The sequence below is a fragment of the Oxyura jamaicensis genome, chromosome 1 (genome assembly GCF_011077185.1).
Source record: "Oxyura jamaicensis isolate SHBP4307 breed ruddy duck chromosome 1, BPBGC_Ojam_1.0, whole genome shotgun sequence".
Taxonomy (NCBI): Eukaryota; Metazoa; Chordata; class Aves; order Anseriformes; family Anatidae; genus Oxyura; species Oxyura jamaicensis.
Window position 1 is genome coordinate 160,442,925 of NC_048893.1, and position 20,321 is coordinate 160,463,245.

The 20,321-nt window shown below is 35.7% G+C and overlaps 1 protein-coding gene across 18 annotated transcripts in view; it reads left to right on the forward strand.

Annotated features, from left to right (window-relative positions):
- The window catches only part of MYCBP2 (MYC binding protein 2), a 194,981-nt gene that overhangs the window by 61,388 nt on the left and 113,272 nt on the right, over positions 1 to 20,321 (forward strand). For 13 of the 18 annotated variants that reach the window (XM_035320138.1, XM_035320146.1, XM_035320190.1 and 10 more), the window contains exons 18-22: positions 6,592 to 6,699; positions 8,640 to 8,717; positions 13,483 to 13,602; positions 14,010 to 14,091; positions 20,132 to 20,249. In XM_035320138.1, coding sequence (XP_035176029.1) covers positions 6,592 to 6,699; positions 8,640 to 8,717; positions 13,483 to 13,602; positions 14,010 to 14,091; positions 20,132 to 20,249 — 506 coding nt within the window. The remainder of the gene's footprint in view (positions 1 to 6,591; positions 6,700 to 8,639; positions 8,718 to 13,482; positions 13,603 to 14,009; positions 14,092 to 20,131; positions 20,250 to 20,321) is intronic. The other 5 variants (XM_035320171.1, XM_035320271.1, XM_035320282.1 and 2 more) reach the window with 2 other exon arrangements.

Below are 20,321 nucleotides of genomic sequence, written 5' to 3' on the forward strand. Positions count from 1 at the left end.
GATTTTGTAAGGATTATGATTTCTGGGTTTTGGGTGTTAATGTGTGGCATTTGCTCTCTTATGCAAGATCGGTGAGAAACAAAGCATGGATGATAGTTTCTTATGTAGTCAAGAATAGGATCCATCACTAAACGTTGCTGATCACTCTTCAGTTACGTGTAGTGACCTTTATTCGATACAAATATTCTCTCAGTAGATCTTCAAAGACAAGACTCTGAAAACTTCTAAAGTGAATGTAGGAATATTTAATTCCTAAAACAAAGAAAACACACAAAGATGTGTTTTAAAGTATTTTAAAAAATAATTCAGAGTTCCTTAGTCTTGGTTAAGTTTCTCTGCACTTTTCAGTGCAGCAAGTAAGTAGTGCAATATGTTCAGCTGGCCACTTTTGCTTCCTTTTGGTCACAGTGTTAGAGCTGCTTCAATCAGCTTCTAGCTGGGGCAAGAGCAGAGAGAAGGCTTAAAATCAATTCCACATTTTTAAGTCTTGTGTATGACCTCTTGGGAAATTTAGAAGGTGCTATGAATACAGATGGCTATGCTAAATCCTAATAACCTAATATAATGATTGATGGCTTTTTATCAGCTTTTCACTGTCTCTCAGAATCTGGTGAGAAGTGAAGGAGCTGGTGTACAGTACTGTACCTTATAAACATGTTTGTTGGTTTTTTTCAAGCTGTTTGGGGGGCTTGATGGGAGTGGTGAGAGGTGAGCGTAGAAGTAGTTGCACTGTCTTCTTTCACCAGCTAATGAGGAAGTTTTGTATGTTAGAATATTCAGAACATGGTTAGATTATTTTTCCATTCCTGTCAAACACCACTTTTCTAGTTGTGAGGATATCAAGTTATGCCTTAATGGACTCATTGTACACTAAGTGTAATGAAGCTTAGATATCATTTTCTGAGTGAGCTAATCTGGAGAGCTGTCCCCGCAATTTTTTCAGACAGGATTTAAAGTGATAGAAGTAGAATTTCAGTTTATTGCTTAAATATTACTCTGGTGGTGGTGGGTTTTTGTTTGTTTTGTTTTAGAAGGCTGTGAGAATTTAAAAAGAGCTTTTTAAACGAGCTATATTTAACTAATACACTAAAAGATACAGAAATAGCTGTTCATATGATGATTACAAAGGGCCTCTTCATTCACTGATATTTCACCACTTTACTCTTGCTCAGCCTGTAATGTAAAACTTTTAGATGGTCACTACTGAGATACAGATTTGGTGCTTAACCAAGGTTTTGGCTTTTGATGCCCATACAGAAGGGGAAAATCATTTTCTTTCAATCTTATTCCACTTGGAAGAAAAAGAAATCTGGAAATTGATTGATATTAATCAAAGTTGTTCTGTACTGAGACAGTGTTATCTGAGGCTTCATATATTTGAACAATTTGAGACTTTTCTGAAGCATAGCTAATTCAGTTATTTCAGCAATTAGTTTTACTGTGGCAGGCTGAGTATCATTTAAATCTGTTTAACTAACATCAGCTCAAGCCACTACAAGCTTGAAATCAGTTTGTCAGTAACACTGTTCTTCGCTCATTGCTGAGCGTGTACTTAAATATACAGCAGAACTGTCTATTCATATGCAATAATTTTCATTTAATATTAGTGCAGCTTTTTTTTCCATAAATCTATTTAAGTATTTATGTGGATGCTTTCAGGACCTGGAAGTTTTATTTGTTTCAAAGTTTCTTAAAACAAAAACGTTGTACTTGTATACGTATAAATTGTATCAAACTCATACCTGACTTTCTGTTTTAAGAAGCTTTCAAGAGAAGGTTGTGTGTTTTTGTCCTTAATTACCAGCAGGTAAGGTTTTGTGAAGTTACATTGTTATACTTGAGTTTATGAGTTCTGTCTGAAAGAGGTGATGATTGTTAATTAAGCTGATTTTAAAAATATAAATCTTTATATTGGTTACTGTTTTAGAACTCAGATTTGCCATAGATTTAGTGAAAGCAGTTGCTTCATATTTAGTAGTTTAGTTTATCTTATGTTTATACATACAGAAAGGCATCTTTCACATTTGTTTAACAGTAAGTACACAGTCAAGTATTTAGAAGAGAGAATGTGCCAAAATTTTTATCATAAATATTGCTTCCATCTCATTTTCTCATACCCACCCCAGTTGTCTTGCATGCTTGTATTGGCTAGTCTGTGTCTCTTTTTCACCATAAAAAGCCGTAGCAGTTTTTCCTCCAGACCTGATTTATACAGCTTAACTGTCAATAGAAAACAACTTTAAGAACAAAGGAAGAGGAATGTAATCCATTTTTACTTTCAGTGTTTTGAACAAAAGAAGCAAACTGTAGCAGAGGACAATAAAACAAAAATGAACCTTAGTGCCTGCATCACACGGTGTCATTTTACACGAATATTTCTGCTGTGATAATAAATTGCTACTCATCATCTGAAAAAAAAAAAAAAAGTTTTAAAGAATGTGCAGTTAACAATTAATATGCCCTCATAGGATTATTAAGATTGTTTTTTTATTATTATTATTGTTTTTTACCTTAAACCTAGAAGCATGGGTATCTTAGTATCTTAGTAAAACGTGTTCCACTTTTAACTAAGTATTTGTCCTCAGTTTCATTTTTTGAAATAACCTTCAAAGTTTATCTACTGTTGACTTGTTAGATAGGTATTTTTCTTGTATATTAAGAGTTTGTCTCTGTATTTTATTATTTCCTAAAAAAGTCTGTTCTTTCTCTTACAAACATTCAAGAAGACAAAAATACGATGGAAATTTTTTTACGATGGAAAGTGTTATCCAAACTAGGAGATTCAGTTACTAAATGTGTACTGAAAAGCTACTGTGTTTGAAAGAACATAAATAAATTGTGAAATCAAACACTGATGAGTTAAGAAATGGCAGAATTGAGATTTCCTGTGCAACCTTAATTTATATTGCTTATGTACATACATTGTGATACAATTTTAAATGATGAGATTGTGTACTATTTTTTCAGGTAACCTGCTACATTCGGTGCATTGGTCTATATTAAGGGGCCATTTGAGATCATTAATTTCAGTACTCTGTAATTACAGCCAGTCAAATAGCAGTTGTTCAGGGAAAGATACTAGAAGAAATCAAAATATGCATAAAACAAATACAAATCAAATAGAAAACTCTGAGGAAATTCTGCCAAAGTGCTTAGATGGCCTAGAATGCAAAAAAGCACTTACGTGTGTATACAGAGACTCTGTTATCCCATAGTCAACTGCTTTGTTTAATAAACACATTCTGTTTTTCTAGAAAATAAAATTACTTCTGTTGATTAAAGTTTTTGCTTTATGCTTTTAATTCACTGCCAAAGCCCATTTTGAAAGGCCTGGATCCTGCAGTACCCAGAAAGAAAAGCTAATGTTTCAAGCTTTGAGATGTTTGATTTGGGAGCTGTGGGAAAACATTCTATAAAAACTAAAAGGAGAGAGTGAAAATCATTTTGCATCATACAGCAACTGATTGAAAGTAGCAACAATACAGCCTACTAGTGACTGTCATTCCTTTATGTCTCTAACCTCAGCTACTAAAATAATTGAATAATAGGTTGTTATTCCCTATGTAAGTCTACATTAGAAGCTTCAGGAAGAGTTTTTCGAATGTTTTTCTGCATTTTTAACAAAATAAAGGAAGCATCTAGTGTATGGCTGAATCATTCCACCAGAATAATTAATAGTACTTAAACTCTGCTCCCTTTGTGCAGGCAACTTTCGATGTAAGTAGAAAGTAGATACGGTCTTTATGAATTGTTCTAGTGGTTTGTTTCCTGTGGTGTTATTTATATTCAAGGGAGAGAAGGTTCTTTACAGCACAACTGAACATTCAGGCATCATAATATAATCCAAATGCAGATATTTCCTATCGTATTCTCATTATGTTACAGATCTAGCATGAATAAAAAAAAAAAAAGAAAAAAAAAGATAGGCATACTCATTCTGTTCCATGGATTGGATACAAATTATTATGAAATGGGGAAATACCATATTTAACTTTTTTTTTGGACTTGAGTTCATCATGTAATTGATGGGAATGTATAAGACATAGGAATATCCAGAAGCAAAGCTGCTTTAGTCAGAAGGTTGGACACTTTTACGGAGTCATTATATTGACTAGGGGAATGTAATTGATTTGAGGGGCTTGACAGCTATAGGCAGCAGTGTAGTAGCAGTATGCTGCCATCCTTTTATGCATCCCCAATATTCTCTATCTCCCAAATTTATAATAGTTCTTTTACTTACACTATCATACTTAGCTTCCTTCTGTCCTGAAATTCTCTCTCTTGCCATCTTTGTTCTTAACACTAAAATGCCAAAGATTGCTTTCAGAGCTGCATCTGGTCCCCTGGGCTATATGTTATGCAGGCATTTTCTGGAACTTTGGAATTTTTTGTCTAAATTATCTACAGATCACATACTCTGATTACCCACAAATACTTTAGACCCACATACTTCGTACCTGCATTCTTTGCAGTCCTTGGATCTTTTTTTTGTGACTCTTTTCTAATTCGAGCTTCACTTTTGTCATATTGTCAGGTCCATTCTCTATTTCTTGGGCTTTTTATTTCATTAGGAACTTCTCAGTAGTAAGCAAGTCCCAGTCTTCTATCACTCTTTTTTTTTTTTTTTTCAACTCCAGTCTGTTTCCTCTTGTTATTCACCTAGCTTTGCTCAGTATCTTTTGTCTGCCTAACATTCCTAGTTTTCGTAATTTGCCTGTCATTTGTCTTTCTCCCCTTTCTTGACTTTTCCTGGTCTGCCTCAGTACCTCCCTTCCAACTTGGAAAGAGAGAAAGGGATAGTGTTTTTTTGTGTGAATTTAAGCACTAGGAAGTGAGTGAGATGCTAAGCATAGCAAATGGCCTGGCAGAAGGTAGTCTTTGTCAAAAATGGTGACTGAGAATATAGGGTGGTATTAAGAATCTATTAAACAGAAGCTTGGATTGACAGGAGACTGAAAAGTAGGAAAAACAGAAAGACAGCTAGAGGAAGAAACTTCATGATGAAGGTAAATCAAAAGCAAATGATGATCCTTGGTCATAAGGAGAAGTTAGGTCTTAATTAGCAAGTTGACCTATTCTGGTTGAACTCGGTAAAGAGGCTCCAAGGTTGAACCAAAACCTCCATGGCTGAACGAAACCAAAAATCTATGCTGTATATAAAAAGCATAGATGTCTAATGAGGTTGTTAGGCATTATATTAGGTAACACATGCAGGAAATTCAAAGCTAAAAGGAAAGGCAGGAATTAGTTTCTAACACATACAGTTTTTCCTTTTTAAGTCAACTTTAAAAAGTCAACTTTTGTCAACTTCAGTGTGTGAAGTTTCTTCATCTGAAGATTCAAAAGCCAGGTAGATTTGGAACTTCCACTTAAATTTCATAACTTCCACTTAAATTCCTGTTCATACTGTTCCCTACCAGTGAGAGATCTGATGGTGTAAAGCTGACAGCGGGAACCTTGAGACAATGAGTATTTACTGAAAGTTAGCCTAAATTAATTTGTAAATAAAGATTAGCTGTGGGAATTGATGATCTTGGGGAAGAACAGGGAATAAGATTTTTCAAAGTTTCACATAAGCCACTTAAAATTTGATGCAAAGTCTGATTTGGAGATTTTTGTTTTTCTTCTTAAAGTCCATTCATGGGCTGGGTCTGGAGACCTGTGGAATGGCGTGAGGTATTTGTCAGAATTAGTTGCGCCTTTTTTATGATTTCCATGTCATCTCAGACTTACAGAAGTAGGAGATGCTTCCAAAGAAATTCCTGATGGCAGACTTAACCTTTAAAATAGAGTAGAAAGTACAGATCTAAGCAAAAAATTGCTGCTCCATTATCTACATACAATCAGCTTCAATTAAACTTAATATAGAATATAGCTATGCATGGGTCTAGATTTAAAAAAAATCATGAAGAAAATGTTAATTAAATACATTATTGCTTTCTTTAAATATGAATCTTCTCTTGAAGATTTGATTTTTGCATAGATGGGAAAGATTCAAAGAATAACTTAAATAGATTGCAAGATTGATAAGTAGATCAGGAAAACAATCATAGTTGAATAATTTTATTCATTGAACTGGTTATTTTTGGATTGCTGTTTTCTTTCTATTTGTTAAATGAATTTTAAATATGGTAATGACATACAGTTGTGTAGTTATATTGTTCTTTAAATTCAGCACTGATACGGTGATATTGTTGCAAATTACTGTTTTTGAATGTAATGTTGTAGGAAGTAAGACGTGATAACTAATTTTTATACTATTAAATACAGTAATGTATATTTGCTATCAAATTTTACTCCACTGTGAGTCTGTGTTTTCATTACAGTTCCATTACAGTACAGTTGCATACTTAAAAATTCAGGTAAAGCTATCACTGTGGGACATTCACTGTTTCTTTGCATAATATTTTGGTCTTATTATCAAGAGATAATGAATTTGTTTTCAGTGGGGTTTTCTGAATTTAGACAAACAAGGTTTATTATATAATTACTTTTTTTTTTTATTGTCATTGCTTTTAATTTGAATTTTGTTTAACACACTGTTTCCATTTTGTGAGCTTTCCTATGCATGTGCAAAATGTTTCTCCTCAGGCCCCCTTGTATTTCCTGGTCCTATTTTTATGAACCATCGAGAACAGGCTCTAGCCAGAATCAGACCCCATCCAGCACAGCTAAAGCATAAACGGGACAAGCACAAAGGTATTTGGACTTCCTTTTCGGCTAGGGTGGCAATAAGCCGATCCTCCCACCTCACCTCTTCCATGTGCTGAATCTGTCTTTTCAAAGAAATGCACAAAATGGCTTCTGCCTTTCTTCTTGTTAGTATTTTGTTACCTGAGGAGAAAGAGAACACATTTACATGTTGACTTTTTTTTTTTTTTTAAGTGTAAATGTTTGGTAGTCTGCATTATCTTTGTTTTCCTTTCCCTCTTTTTTTTTTTTTTTTTTTTTAGTTGAAAAATGCATTGCTTTCCGCTGTCTTTTTTCATTTCTAAGGTTGTCTCATTTCTAAGGTTCTTTCATTTGTAGGAAACTTTCACACCTTGTAGTGACTCAGCTGTGACATTAGTACTGCTAGTGTTTTTGTTTGGTTGGTTTTGAACTTCTGTGCAGTATATCTGGGGTGATTCCTTTAACACAAATTCTATACTTGTTAATTCTAGCATGAAGTTTCTCATAGGTATATTGTCTATTAACAAACCTTCTTTAAAGAAATGAAATTCCTAATATAAATAACACTTTTTTTTTTTTTTGCTAGCTTTGAATAGGAAAGTATAAATCAGAGTACAGTTTTTACATTGCAATATTCATGAACTAAACAGTTATTTTTCAGAATTTAAGTAAAGAGTTATCTTCGGTATTTCTGAAACTTTCATATGCCTGGAAAGCCAACTCAGTAAACATTTTAATTTCCAAGTGTGTAATGTGTTTAGGTATAAGTGTTTTTATTATTATTATTATTATTTTGAAGAGATATATTACTAAAAATTTCAGCTGAAATTACTATAGTTGAACTGTATCAGATCTGATCATAGTCTGTATGTATTTGTATATAGATGTGTGTGTACATATCTATTTATAAATGAAGCATATGTTTGTAAAATTACAGACCTGATCAAAGTAAGCAGTAAACTCTAAAGTGGTGTGGGCCCAGAATGTTTCAATATTTTTCAAGAATAGCTAAAAAATGTGTAGTGGTTTGTATTTGGCATGCACGGAAACAAATTGTGTGACAATTTGAAGACTTCTGGGATGTGATTTCAGTAGGGGACAGGGGTGATAGGCCTACCTAGCTGTGAACGTATCTGATAATGAAATTATCTCAAGTTTTTTTTTAGGGGAATGAAATCAGAATCTGGTCCTTTGTTTTTGCATAGTATCTTTCCAGTCTCCCTGGATGACATATCATCCGCACTTTACCACTTAATGGCTTAAATAAAATCTATCATAATCTCCCTGGGAGAGATTTCATGCTGAAAGTACAAATCATACAAAACCTGAGTGCTGTCATTTGAGTGACGCTTGGCTGATAACCAATTTTCTTGAACTGGGTACTTCTGCTAGTTATACTACATGCAAGCCCATGACCCTATAGGAAAGTGCATGAAGAAGTATGTTCATCCTGCCTACCTCTTATTTTTTGGCATATGTTAGTAGTTGGAGCTCTCTTTAGCTCTGAGTAGCTACATCAAATATTTCCTTATAACAGGTATGTGCATTAGTCAAAACTTGAGGTTTGCATTATTTCTTGGAGTTTGGTAGCACAAGCCTGCATTGTGCTGAAGGATTTTGTCACATAGACTCTGTAGAACTGACCATTTATTTTTCCTTAAGGAAGGCCATATGTAAAGAAATTCTCTGTTTCTTTTATTTTTTTTTCTGTCTCATTCTAAATGAGTAAGGAAGTTTTGTATTGAGTAATGCCTTTACAAGTAAACATTGAGAACCCTTTTAGGACCAAGAAGATGGCTTCCTGAAAGAAGGCCATAAATTCCACTAGAAGCACCCCTTAACTTTCTAATGAAGGAAAACTGGTGAAGTGGGTTGCTCTCAAAGTAACGGGTGAAAATCGTGGAAAGGATAAGAAATATACCTCATCTTAAAAGGCATTCTTTATTTGCTTCTCTCAATATACACATAAGATAAAATCAAGAATCGCAAGCAATCTGAGACAGTGATGTTGACTTCAGGAAAAGGACACTCTAACATTGAAATGGGTATGCTCTTTTGTCTCACTTTCGAATGTGCTGTTTTCCAAGCCAGCATTCTTACTTCAGATGTTTCTTGTAAGGTAGTCTTTTAACAATTCACGTCAACCAGACCTTCAACATCTTCTTGCAGGGAAAGGGGATTTCAGCTGGTAACATTGATGAGGCAAGGACTAGACTTGCTGATACCTGTTCCTGCTACTCAGTCTTCAGCTGCATATCTTCTCCTGATAATGATATTTATTTAAACTTGAATGTGAACAGCTTCTTCAGGGCCGACAGTTGCAGTCTCATTTAAAAACTTGTACATTGGTATATTATCAAATCTACATGGCTTTTATTTGTGGAATTATTCTGTTGAATTCTTCAGTTGAAAACTCCTTTAACTTCATCATGAATGCTCATTATCTGGAAAGCTTGCCACTGTCATCCACTCATCTCACATTTATAGGGTTTGGATATCAAGATCTTTCTTACTACAAAAAATATGTATTCAACATAATCATTGTGTATTCATCATCATCTTTCTCATTTGTGTCTGCATCTTCATCACAAATAGAAAGGAGTAGGTACCACCTTCTTTGGTAATCATGGAGTGCTTTGAAACTAAGAGGAGAAATCAGCTTGTCCTTCATCCTCATTCTATAACAAACTAGTAACTTCCCATGCCATATCTCCAGTCCCGTGGATCATCGCAGGTCTTTAGTAAACAAGATTAAAGTCTGCAGAAGTCTGTACATTTTTCAACTATAGAAATCAGCTGAGTGGAAATTAAAAACAAAGTAAGCTCCTTGAGTCAGTTAAGGTTCTGTAGCAAACACTGCCTTTTTCCTGTATTTTGTAGTAGTGGTAATAAAAAAAATATGTATAAAAAATAATCCAAAGAATATGAAAACGAACACCAGAAGGACAAAGGTTAGAATAAGCTGAAATTCTAGGGATGGAATAAGTTATATAACAATGATTTTGTAAATTCTAATCCAAAATTATCAGTGTTCAAGAAAATTTGTGTTCTAGTTTTAAAGAGTAAGGATAAGATATTTTGAAGCACTTAAGGGAGACAAACATCTAACAAAACCTGCATGCCAATAATGGTATAAAAATTCAGGATAGAGTTGTTGCTATTTAGTTTGTAATTAGCATGCAAGTACATTACCACATTATCATAAGTGTCATGCACTTGAGCTTCTGCATGTCAGATTTCACCCAAGCTCTGTAGCCACCTCTCAAGCATTCAGTGGACTTGCTTATTTTTCTCCCCTTATAGGAGGAATGATTTTTACAACCGGAGTGTGTTTCCTTTCCTTCCTGTACCTCCTGCACTGTAGCTATAATATTGCTTACTGATATTTCAACTGGAGTCTGTGGTGGACAGTCAAGCTGCATCACAGGCTGATTTGTTCAAGTAGTGTGGTATATAGAGCCTATAGATACTAAAGCATTGAGAACATCCCGTGAGGGTTGAACATCACAAATACTAACCAGTAACTTGACTGATAGGCATTATTTAGGTAATCTCTGCTGAACTTAAATAAAGACACATTGACAAATGTATTAAGAAACAGTTATTCCATGAAATTTTTATGTACACAAGTATGTTGAATTAAAGCTTTTCACCTGTGGGGAGAAGAACCACATTTAACATCTTTAGAAGCACTTTTCCTCTCCCCTAGAAATGGTCCATGAGAAAGCAAATATCATCACCCTTCCTGCAGCAGCGAGAGACAACAAAATGGCTTGTCTCAGGTCTGGGCCCAGGTTCTGTGGTGCCATTCTGTAAGATTTTTTTTTTTCTCTCCAGAAGAACTCTCATCTATAGCTCATGACTTCACTTGCTGTTAGAACTGAATTATTTTTTTTTTCTTCGTTGCTGGAAAACAGTGGAGAGTTGGGGATTTCTGTTTGTTTTTGAGGTAGCAATATTAACCAGGAGAGCTTTTGAGCACAGGGGAAAAGATTGTCTTCAGAAACTCATTTCCCTAAGGAAAAGGGAGTTTGAAGGGTGTTTTTGTGTGTTGTTAATAGTTATACCAGTTAGCACATTTTTCTTCCCTAAGTGTCTAAGGTGTCCAAGCTGAAAAAACAGCATTGTGAAGTTGTTCATAGCACCCACCCCTCAGTGATGACAGCGGGAAGCATTTTGGAGCTTTCCCCCAATGCTTTCTTCTCTTTCATAGAGATGAAAGATGCAAAGTGGAAGTCCAGTTGGATAACACTGAAAGTGCTAACTTTCTTGCTTGAAGAGCAATCTCTGCTTCATTGGTGTTTCTGTGCTTTCCCCTTTGATATTACTTCTAATGAAATGAGTATGTGCACAAATGTTTGAAGAAAAGCAAGCATGTGTCTCCACAGTTACATTTGTTCATCAAGACACATTCCATTCCTCCGTTCTTGAAGACTTTGACAAGTTAACTTTGGAACTCAGAAGTCCCAACTCTGTAAATCTTTTTCCTTTAAAATAAATTTGTTTCTTGGATAAGGAAATGCAGAGAATTATTTTCATGTGAATGTTCTTTTCTCTACATTGTGCACAATAGTATTTAGTGTTTCTTTATGCATAATAAGGTATCATATTATACTGTGTGTCTAGATATTTTCATTTTGGGAAGCACATACAGCCCCATCACATACACAGCAGACGTGCCTTCCTGGCAGATGACTGTTGCAAAGTGCATTTGCACAGTGGGAGAGCTTATATTTGTCAGCACAGCCATCAGTGATGGAGCAGAAGAGGGAAGGGGCCACAGGTGACCTTCGAGAACAATTCACTTTGCTCTGTTAGAAAAGTATGTGTGAAAGAGGGAAGCAGTAAGTAGGCTGCTTCCTGAATAAAGTAATATGGCAGCAATATTAGCCCTTAGAATTATTTTGTCGTATACAGTTTAATACAAAAGTTGGTGTAAAAAGTTGATAGCTATTTGAGAAGTAGCCAAATTACTAACTGAAATAGTAGAAGTGTGTTAAAGCAGAATTATATGACTAGAAAAAATAGATATTTTTTCAGGTGTGTTTTTTTTTTTTTTTGCCTTTTTTGCCTTTTTTTGTTGTTGTTAAACAGTCTCTTTGTATTAACTTTTTTTTTTTCTTGCAAATAAATATGCAGACAGGCCTTCAGAAACATTTCTTCTAACATGTATACAGTTTGGTAGTAACCAAGTGATACTATTGGAAAAAAACTCAAAATTCCCATGGCAGTTATAAGATCTAGACAATTTCTTTACCATGTCTCCATTTCACACATACCCAACATGGAGTGTTGGTGTAAATCTTTTGATGAAGGCTGCCTTTGTTTTAGAATGGATATGTTACTTATTCTGTTAACCTAATTCTTTAAAAGCATTACTTAATGCCTCTGTGCATAATTTTTATACAGATGCAAAGTACATGGAGATTCGTTTATCTTCTGTACCCAGTCATCAGTAGATAATACCTTTTTAAAAAAATAATAATTGTTATTTATTTATTCATTTATTTATTTTGTGATGTGTTGAAATTACTTTGAAAGATTTGCAAGTTCTTAAGTGCTGTGTGCACATAGTAAATAATGAATGCTCAGAGTTCAGACTTCCAAATAGCAGTTGTTCAGGAAAGCATGTAGAAACATTTAATACAGATCTGAATTAACAACACATCGAAAGCTTTCAGCAGCAGTTGTTTTTCTGTATGAATTTTGTTAATAAGGTAGTAGTAATTGGTCAGAATTACCACAGAAGCAATGCAGAATCTCTTGGGTGCACTTATTTTTCAATTCATCCCTTTTCTCCTCCTTCTCTGTGCTAGAGAAACCTTTAATTTAAAAGGATTTTATAACAGTAACTACAGGTCCACTTTGGTAATGTAAGTGTGTATACTGAAGTCATATATGACCTTTGTCATTACAAAAATGCAATTTTTTCAGAGCTTTTGTTGCCAGCTTCCTTCCCAGGTGTAAGTGTTTCAGTGGTGCTGAGCATGTTCTCTTTCTCTGTCATATTAGTTTCCTGCTGGTGTTATGAAACCACCTTCCTTTGTGATCCTGTGACAATATAGTTTAATTACAGTCTAGTTAACAGACTTAAATGTCTTTTTCCCAAGATAGTGGCTTTCAAGAAGTTGATAAATAATATACTTGTCACTTCTGTACTATTATCTGATGCAAGTGCTGTTTGATTAAAGGAACCACTAATGCACTGCATACTTAATCACAGAAATCAGAGAAATGTCTAAAATTCATTGTAGACCAGAAACAGACATGGTGGTAGTGAGTATATCAGTGTTGTTAGAGATTAATTGTGTAACTAATTGTTAGTTACGTAAAGCAGGGCCAAGTTGGAGTCAAGTAAAATCCTTAACAAACAGAGATTGAATAAACCAGACCAGGCTATACCTCTTGTGTTCAAGTACAGTGCTTTCTGTGTAATTGATAATGTTATTTTCTTGAAGAACAAAAGTGATGGTTATTAAGCAAAACTTCTGAAGTTAGTTCACTTTCCTGTTTTGCTCATCATTTTTTTCTGATCTTCAGAAGTTTCTGCTTTAGAGGATGTGCTATTTTCCTTTTCTGTATGTAACTTTGATGCAGTAGATTGTTCAGGAGTAGAGTTTCTGTCATCTTCCAAATGATTCCTTGTTCCTAATTCCTTTGATTACTTGTTTTGAGCTCCCTCTCACTATTCTGTGAGTTCCTTCTCCTACCTTACAAATGGCAGGGTGGGAATTATTGACTGTTCTTGTTCTTCATTCTAACATAACATTTTTGGAAGACATGATATGTAATTACAAGTTTTGTTTATAGACGGAAGTGGCGAAAGAGGTGAGAAGGATGCAAGCAAAATCACAACCTATCCACCAGGGGCTGTCCGCTTTGACTGTGAACTGCGAGCTGTACAAGTCAGTTGTGGATTTCACCATTCAGGTAAAAATAAATAAATATGAATTATAGTGTAGATTCCTTCCCCCCCTTTCTTCCTTCCTCCCTTCCTCCCTTCCTTCCTTTTTGAAGTTTGAAAAAGGTTGCACTATCATTTTGTAGTATACTACACTGTCCTTCAACATTGCAAGGCACCATAGAAATACCATATATGGAATTATATCAGAGCTTTTAAGCAATTTTTGAGCCATTTGGTAACAACTGCATGGCACAGCTGTATCCCTGTGTAGAGATGCTAGCTGTGATAGGTTGTGGAAGATGGTATAGATCTTTTGGTGTTCCAGTAAGAATTGGTAACTATTCTGCCTAGAAAGACTAACCAGCACTGGTGCAGTACACTGTTAACACATACATATCTCAGAAAAATAGTGTTCTTTTTTGTTTGTTTTCAGTGGTTTTGATGGAGAATGGTGATGTTTACACATTTGGATATGGGCAGCATGGGCAACTCGGACATGGTGATGTTAATTCCAGGTAAGCCGGTAATTGCAAGGCATGACTGTGTATTGCTGTACTGCTATATAAAAAGTGGCTAAATTTTTCTGTTTCTCTGTAGCCAGGAAATGAGAAAACTCATATATTTTCCCAGTTAGGTTCTGCACTTACCATAACCCCCTTGGGTAGATCCATTGTTAGTAGTAACCATACTGTTGTACATTGTAGGTAACTTGTTCCATATGTGAAGGCTTGTGTGCATAGTTATTAATATAGCTTTGATGATTAGGTTATAAATGCTTTTGTCTCTTTATTTCTCTGTCCATATATAATGGATGACATTGAAATCTCCTTAAGGTATCGTTATTTCTGGAAAATATTGCATATGCAATAATTAAAATACTATGAGGTTATAAACTGAGATTAACCTATTTCTGTTACGTTACTGGCAGTAGTGTGCTTCTGACTCTTTGTTTTTAATTAGTTTCCAAAATTAAATCACTAAATTTGAGTCTCAGCTGCATGTCGTAGGCACTTACTTTACAGACCAGCATGAGAGTGACGTGTATTTTGTGGCCAGTGGAAATAGAGAAGTCAACACAGTCTGGAGAACTATTTGACTAACCAGCTGCCACTTACCCAATTTAGATATATTGAGTAGCTCTGTAAAATATATTGACTTGATCTCCATTGACGACAGTGAGAGCACAGACAACTAAATACAGGTGTCTAATGGGAAGCTCTTAGTATCTCTGCTGCTTATTGAAGTAGACAATTAATGTTTTGCAGTAAAAGGAAATACAATAGAGTTGTTCTTTGGGTATGCCCTTATACCATATATGTGTAAGACATGATTTTTAATAGTAGGGATCATTGAGGCTTTGTGTATGTCCAGTAATGCCCAATATCCTTATATAAAAAGCATGTAGAGGGAGCATCCATGACCTGTCTTCAGTTCTTTCTTTTGTAACTGAGATGAAACTTACTTGAACATCTGTCCTTGTAATCTCTTTCAAGACTTCCAAATAATTTCTTTTGTCAAGTTTCTGAAGAAATCATCTTCCTCTTAAATCTTTCATTGTATTCACTAAACAAAGGGAGAGAGGAAAGGAAGAATGAAAGTTTACATGAAACATTACTTTGCATTGGCTGCTGGGCCAAATTGTCGTCTCTAAACTGTTACACTTACTCAGTCTGCATTGGACTGGTGAATGCTGTCCGTGTTTCTGCCTGTAACAGGGCCACATCACAGATAAGTACTCTTTTTCACTCCTGGAAATTCATGGATACTTGAAGCTGCAACTTCTTTAGCAGGCAATTCAAGTCACTCCTAGGATATGGCTAGTTCTTTTAAAGACTGAAGAGATACGAAAAGCAGTGGCATTTGTACTGGTAACTTACTGTCTCCCATTTCCAACTTGAATAAAATTGCTTGGTTTTTTTTGAAGGCATCAGGGCTATCTGCGCTATTTGTTAGAATTCCAGGCAGTAAACGCCGCATCTGTTGCTTATTTAGACAGAAACTAGATGGAGACCAAATGTAGTTCCAAATGAGATCCTAGAAGAGAACGTGAAACACCCTGTGTCAAAAGACAGTGCCTGACCAGACCTAGAAGCTGAGGAGCAGCTTGGCACTGACCTTTGTATCATTCTACAGCAGATCCTAGACAGTGTCTGAAAAAAGCCTTGAAGAAATTTGGAGTATGTCCTGTGCATGAAAACTGGCTGTACTACTATATTGCTGTTTAGCACCATCATTCAGATGATGATTTCCTCATTGATTTACTTCTTTTTCCAGCTTTAAGTAGAGATCACTCCTCTGTCCTCACAGTAAGGGACTCAGAGAAGGAAACAGGGAATCCTTATGCAGAGTTCCACCTCAGTTGGGACGCAGTGGTGCTGAGATGGCCAGCTCCAGCCAGGTCAGTGGTATGTCAGTCATGCAGTGTGTCACATTGCCTGTATTGACCTCAGGAAGACCATCGTCTTCTGAATCCAGGAACTGATGATCTTCTGTGTTTCCAGGAGAGGGAAAAAAAAAAACAGAGGAGATACCATTTAGACAGCCTAGTTAATAGTGGCCCCTGAAATCGAGAACCGACAGGACAAATGCAGCAACTCTCATTTTCATCTGAGGGAGCCATCTTCATTACCAGATGATGTAATGATTGAAGTTTCTGGTCAGGAAGCGATGACTTATCCTTTCAGAGACTTCTGTCTTTCACTGTGAAGATTTAGTAGTGAGTCTTGAAAATGCTTAGCTATTTGAATTCTGCACAACTGTCTAGACATGTCTTATTCCTTAATTAAGGGGATTCTGGACTCCTCGTTTAGACAGTGATAAGCACCACAAATTGTTTGTACTACTCCAGAAAGAATAAGGCATGTTACATGCCCTAAAAAGACTTCAGACTATTTCTGTGTTCACAAGCAAACAAACCAGCAGATGAGCAGGATGACGTGATTCTCAATAAACCTTTAACAGAACTGAAATGGTGTGAAGGAACAAGCAATATGCACAGCAAAGACTTCAGTCACTCACAGATGGACAACATACAGAAACAAGTGATCTGGTTCCTGGGAGACCATGTTTTCCATATCAGTATGCTGGAGCTGTTAAACTAGTCTGCACAGGCTTTCTGTTGTAAAATCCACAGCAGTGGATGTTGATGAGTTATTCGCTACATGGAGGATTTGACATCCCCTGCTTATGTTCTTCTCAAGCTGGATGCTGAATGGGTGGATAGAAACTCAGTGAAAGCACAAAACACTTTGTGGTATCTAGTATTGGTGAAAAATAGTACATCTTGTGTTCGCATAAGCAAGGAACTGTATCTTGGAGATTCTTCTGTCAAGAAAGTGTGACTTAAAATTCCAGGATCTTTCTGTTACTGTTCAAAGTTTGCTTGCCTTTCTTGTACCAACTGTTGCTTTCAGCACTAGTTTAGCAAGCACATAATGTGGCAGTCAAGCTCCAAAAATGGAACCACTGAAGCAGAACAAACCCAAAATATCTTTGCTTCCAAAGAATCAGCAATGACACGGAAGAAATACTTGAGCATACCTTCCATGGACAGTCAGATATGTTCTATGTGAAGACAAAGGGTAATGTCTATACCCTATTAATATCTCTAGAACAAAACTTGTCATGTAAGACTATTTCTAGGTGCATTGTCCAATTATTTTACTTCAGTAGTAGACTGCAGGTCTTACCTACATCTTTTCACCAAGCTTCCATTTACAGCTAAAATCTAAAGATCTCCACTTTGTTTATTTTTTTATCCCCTATACTGTCCAGCTCTTCCTGCAAATTACAGAAGTTTTCTTTTGACACAGTGCACAGTAACAAATAGCCCATGGTGAACCTGATCTTACAGCACCATGGTCAGCAGCCCCACGTGAAATGTTGTGCACCTGCCAGCCAGCTATCGGCTGGGTATCTACCATGGACAGCTATCGTTCAGACAGCTATTGTGGGACATCTTGTCGAAGATTACATCACATCTGCTGCCAGAAATGCTTACCCCTCAGGACAGAGGAGGGTTTCACTGTGGGTAGTCTAAATTGTATCTGGACTTTTTGCAGGTTCCTAAGTTAGCTGATGCATGTGTATCTGCTGCTTTTCATTCAGCAATCTTAAGTTTCCCCGAGGGATCTCAGGTTGCTATGTGTATAGCTGAGCTTGGTCTTCTGTGATTGATCTCTGCCAGGTGCCTGTGTCGTATCCAGAAGCCAGAGAAACTGTGATTTTGACACAGTGTCCTTCAACACCTTCTGAGGAGTACTTCTCAAATGCAGAAAGTGTGCTTGTCAAAACTTTGCCTGAAGGGCCCCTTAGATTCTTAAGGATCTACATTGAATTTTTCTATGCTGAGTTTTAGTGGATATGAAAGTAATTGTATCACAGGTTTTACATTCCATATAAAGCAGTCTACCCTGTTTATTGTATTTTTCCAAATTCCTCCTAGTTTTATGAAGCAAAAAATGTTAAGCTTATGTAATTTTACTGTGTTTTTTGACGTGGTTAAGTGTCTTTTTTCCTATTCATTTCCACAGTAGATATGCTCTAGTTAGGCATTCCAAAATTGGGTGATATTAATAAAGGGGCTATAGACAAGTATAACATGCTACGTCTGTCTACTTTTGTTGCTTGTCCACTTTTGCTCTGCTGTTACTAAGCAAATATCATACTCAACATTCAGTTGATATAGCTGAGAGATGGAGTAAGATTTGTGTTGTTGTTTTTTGTTGTTTTTTTTGTTTGTTTGTTTTTTTAAATGTAAATTGTTGTATTTAGTTGTCAGAGTAGAAACTATAGTGGTGAGATTAGAGGGTTAATACTACTTTCTGGTCATCTGTACAAAAATTTTTTGTGAAAATTTTTTCACTCTAAGAGGAATATTTTTGCATTAGTTTTTATTTTTTTTTATTTTTTTTGTTTCTGCTTCAATACCTTTTTGAGCGTTTGTAAAGTTTAATGGAGGTTGAATGATGTCCCTGTAACGTTCCTTCTGTTTCTAAAACATTTCGTCATTGCTGCTGGCAAACTTAGCTCTGTATGTGTGTGCATTATCTTACTGGTGTCCAAACCCTTGTGCTTTTAGGCCAACAAAGACTTACAAATTTATGAATGTCATGTTTTGTGTCCTCTACCAAATTCTGTGCTGTGTGCTGCTCTTTATCCGTTTCCACCACAGTCACCCACGCTTTCCACAGAGGAATCACTTCGTTCTCTTACATGCGTGTTCCCTCTCTTTCAGGTCAATTATTCTGTCTTCATACTATATTCCTCTGTTCCCCATTTCCACGTGTCCACATCTTCCCTTCTCCTACCCTTTTCCTTTAAAACATATAGTGTCTCTTCTTCCTCCTACTTTTTTGCCTGCAGTGTAGCCAAAAGCAGAACACGCAGGTAACCCTTCTTTTTGCACATCAGCTGCTAAAGATTTGCTACGTAACCATGGGCTGACACTTCTTTATTCCAGCATAAGACAATCTGTTCTTATTTTATTAGAAGAGAATTACTAACTTATTTTTGAAAGTGCATGCAAGTAAGTATATATAGTGCTGCTATTCTCTAGGGTCAGAGTTCCCAAACATGGAGTTATTCCAGAGTCACTTGTTCATCAAATTCACAGTCCAAAATAATTTTGAAGTGTAGGTAGACATTCATTATAGGACTCAAATTCTGGTACAGTTCTTACAGTCTTGTTTGTTTCATTGTGATTTATATAAAATTTTAGTTGTAGTGTTTCATAGTTCTTTTTGTCTCTCTTACTATTTCTATTCTGAGTCATCACTGCAATCTTTCTTTCTCTGCTTCTTGCTCATGCTACTGATTTTTTTTTTTCCTTTATTTTATTAAAATGTTAAACTGATTTTCTTATACCTGTCCATATTTGGGAGGCACAAATATTAGACTTGTCCAGATCTTTATTCAGGAAAACAGTTTGGGGAGGATTGTTCTTTCTCAGTTCTGTGAATTTAATGGAGAGCAGGTCTTTAATTGCTTATTCTCCATTAGAAAGTTGCTGGAGGTGGGTGGACCCTCTCTTTCTTTTATGGTTCTCTAGACAGATAACTCAGGAGGGAGATAGCAGTATTGCTTCTGGTCATTGTACTAGAGTACCAACCGCTTTGATCGCTTCATAAATCAAACAGTTTTGTTAAGTACATAACCAACATCCTCACTACAGATTTTTTTTTTAATGCTAAAATTAATTGCTCTATATTTTATATGCCTATACACATACGCATATACATTACTGTAACTACAGTAACAGAAATGTAATCCTACAATAATACAATTAACTGTTTTTATTCCATGGAAGTTCCTGAGTTTAGTTGAAAAAGGTACTTGATCTGGTTCCCTGTAACAAGAAGGTATAAACTTAAATATCCGGTACAGTTTTTCAAGCTTCTGTTCATTTAATAAGTAAGATGTTGCTTGACTCTGGTTCAATATATTATGTGAACATAGTGAATATATTTCAGTTAGTGAAATCATAGTAATACTAGTATGTACGTTATATTTTGCATAAGCATGTATTGATACAAAATTAATTTGTTTTTGATATAGGGGATGTCCTACTTTGGTGCAAGCATTACCAGGTCCTAGCACGCAAGTTACTGCTGGAAGCAACCATACAGCTATTCTCTTAACGGATGGCCAAGTTTTCACATTTGGAAGTTTCTCAGTAAGGAAATAATAATGCTTACTTATGGGAATGATAGTCAATGTATTGCTCAAAGGCCTTTCAAAATTGTTT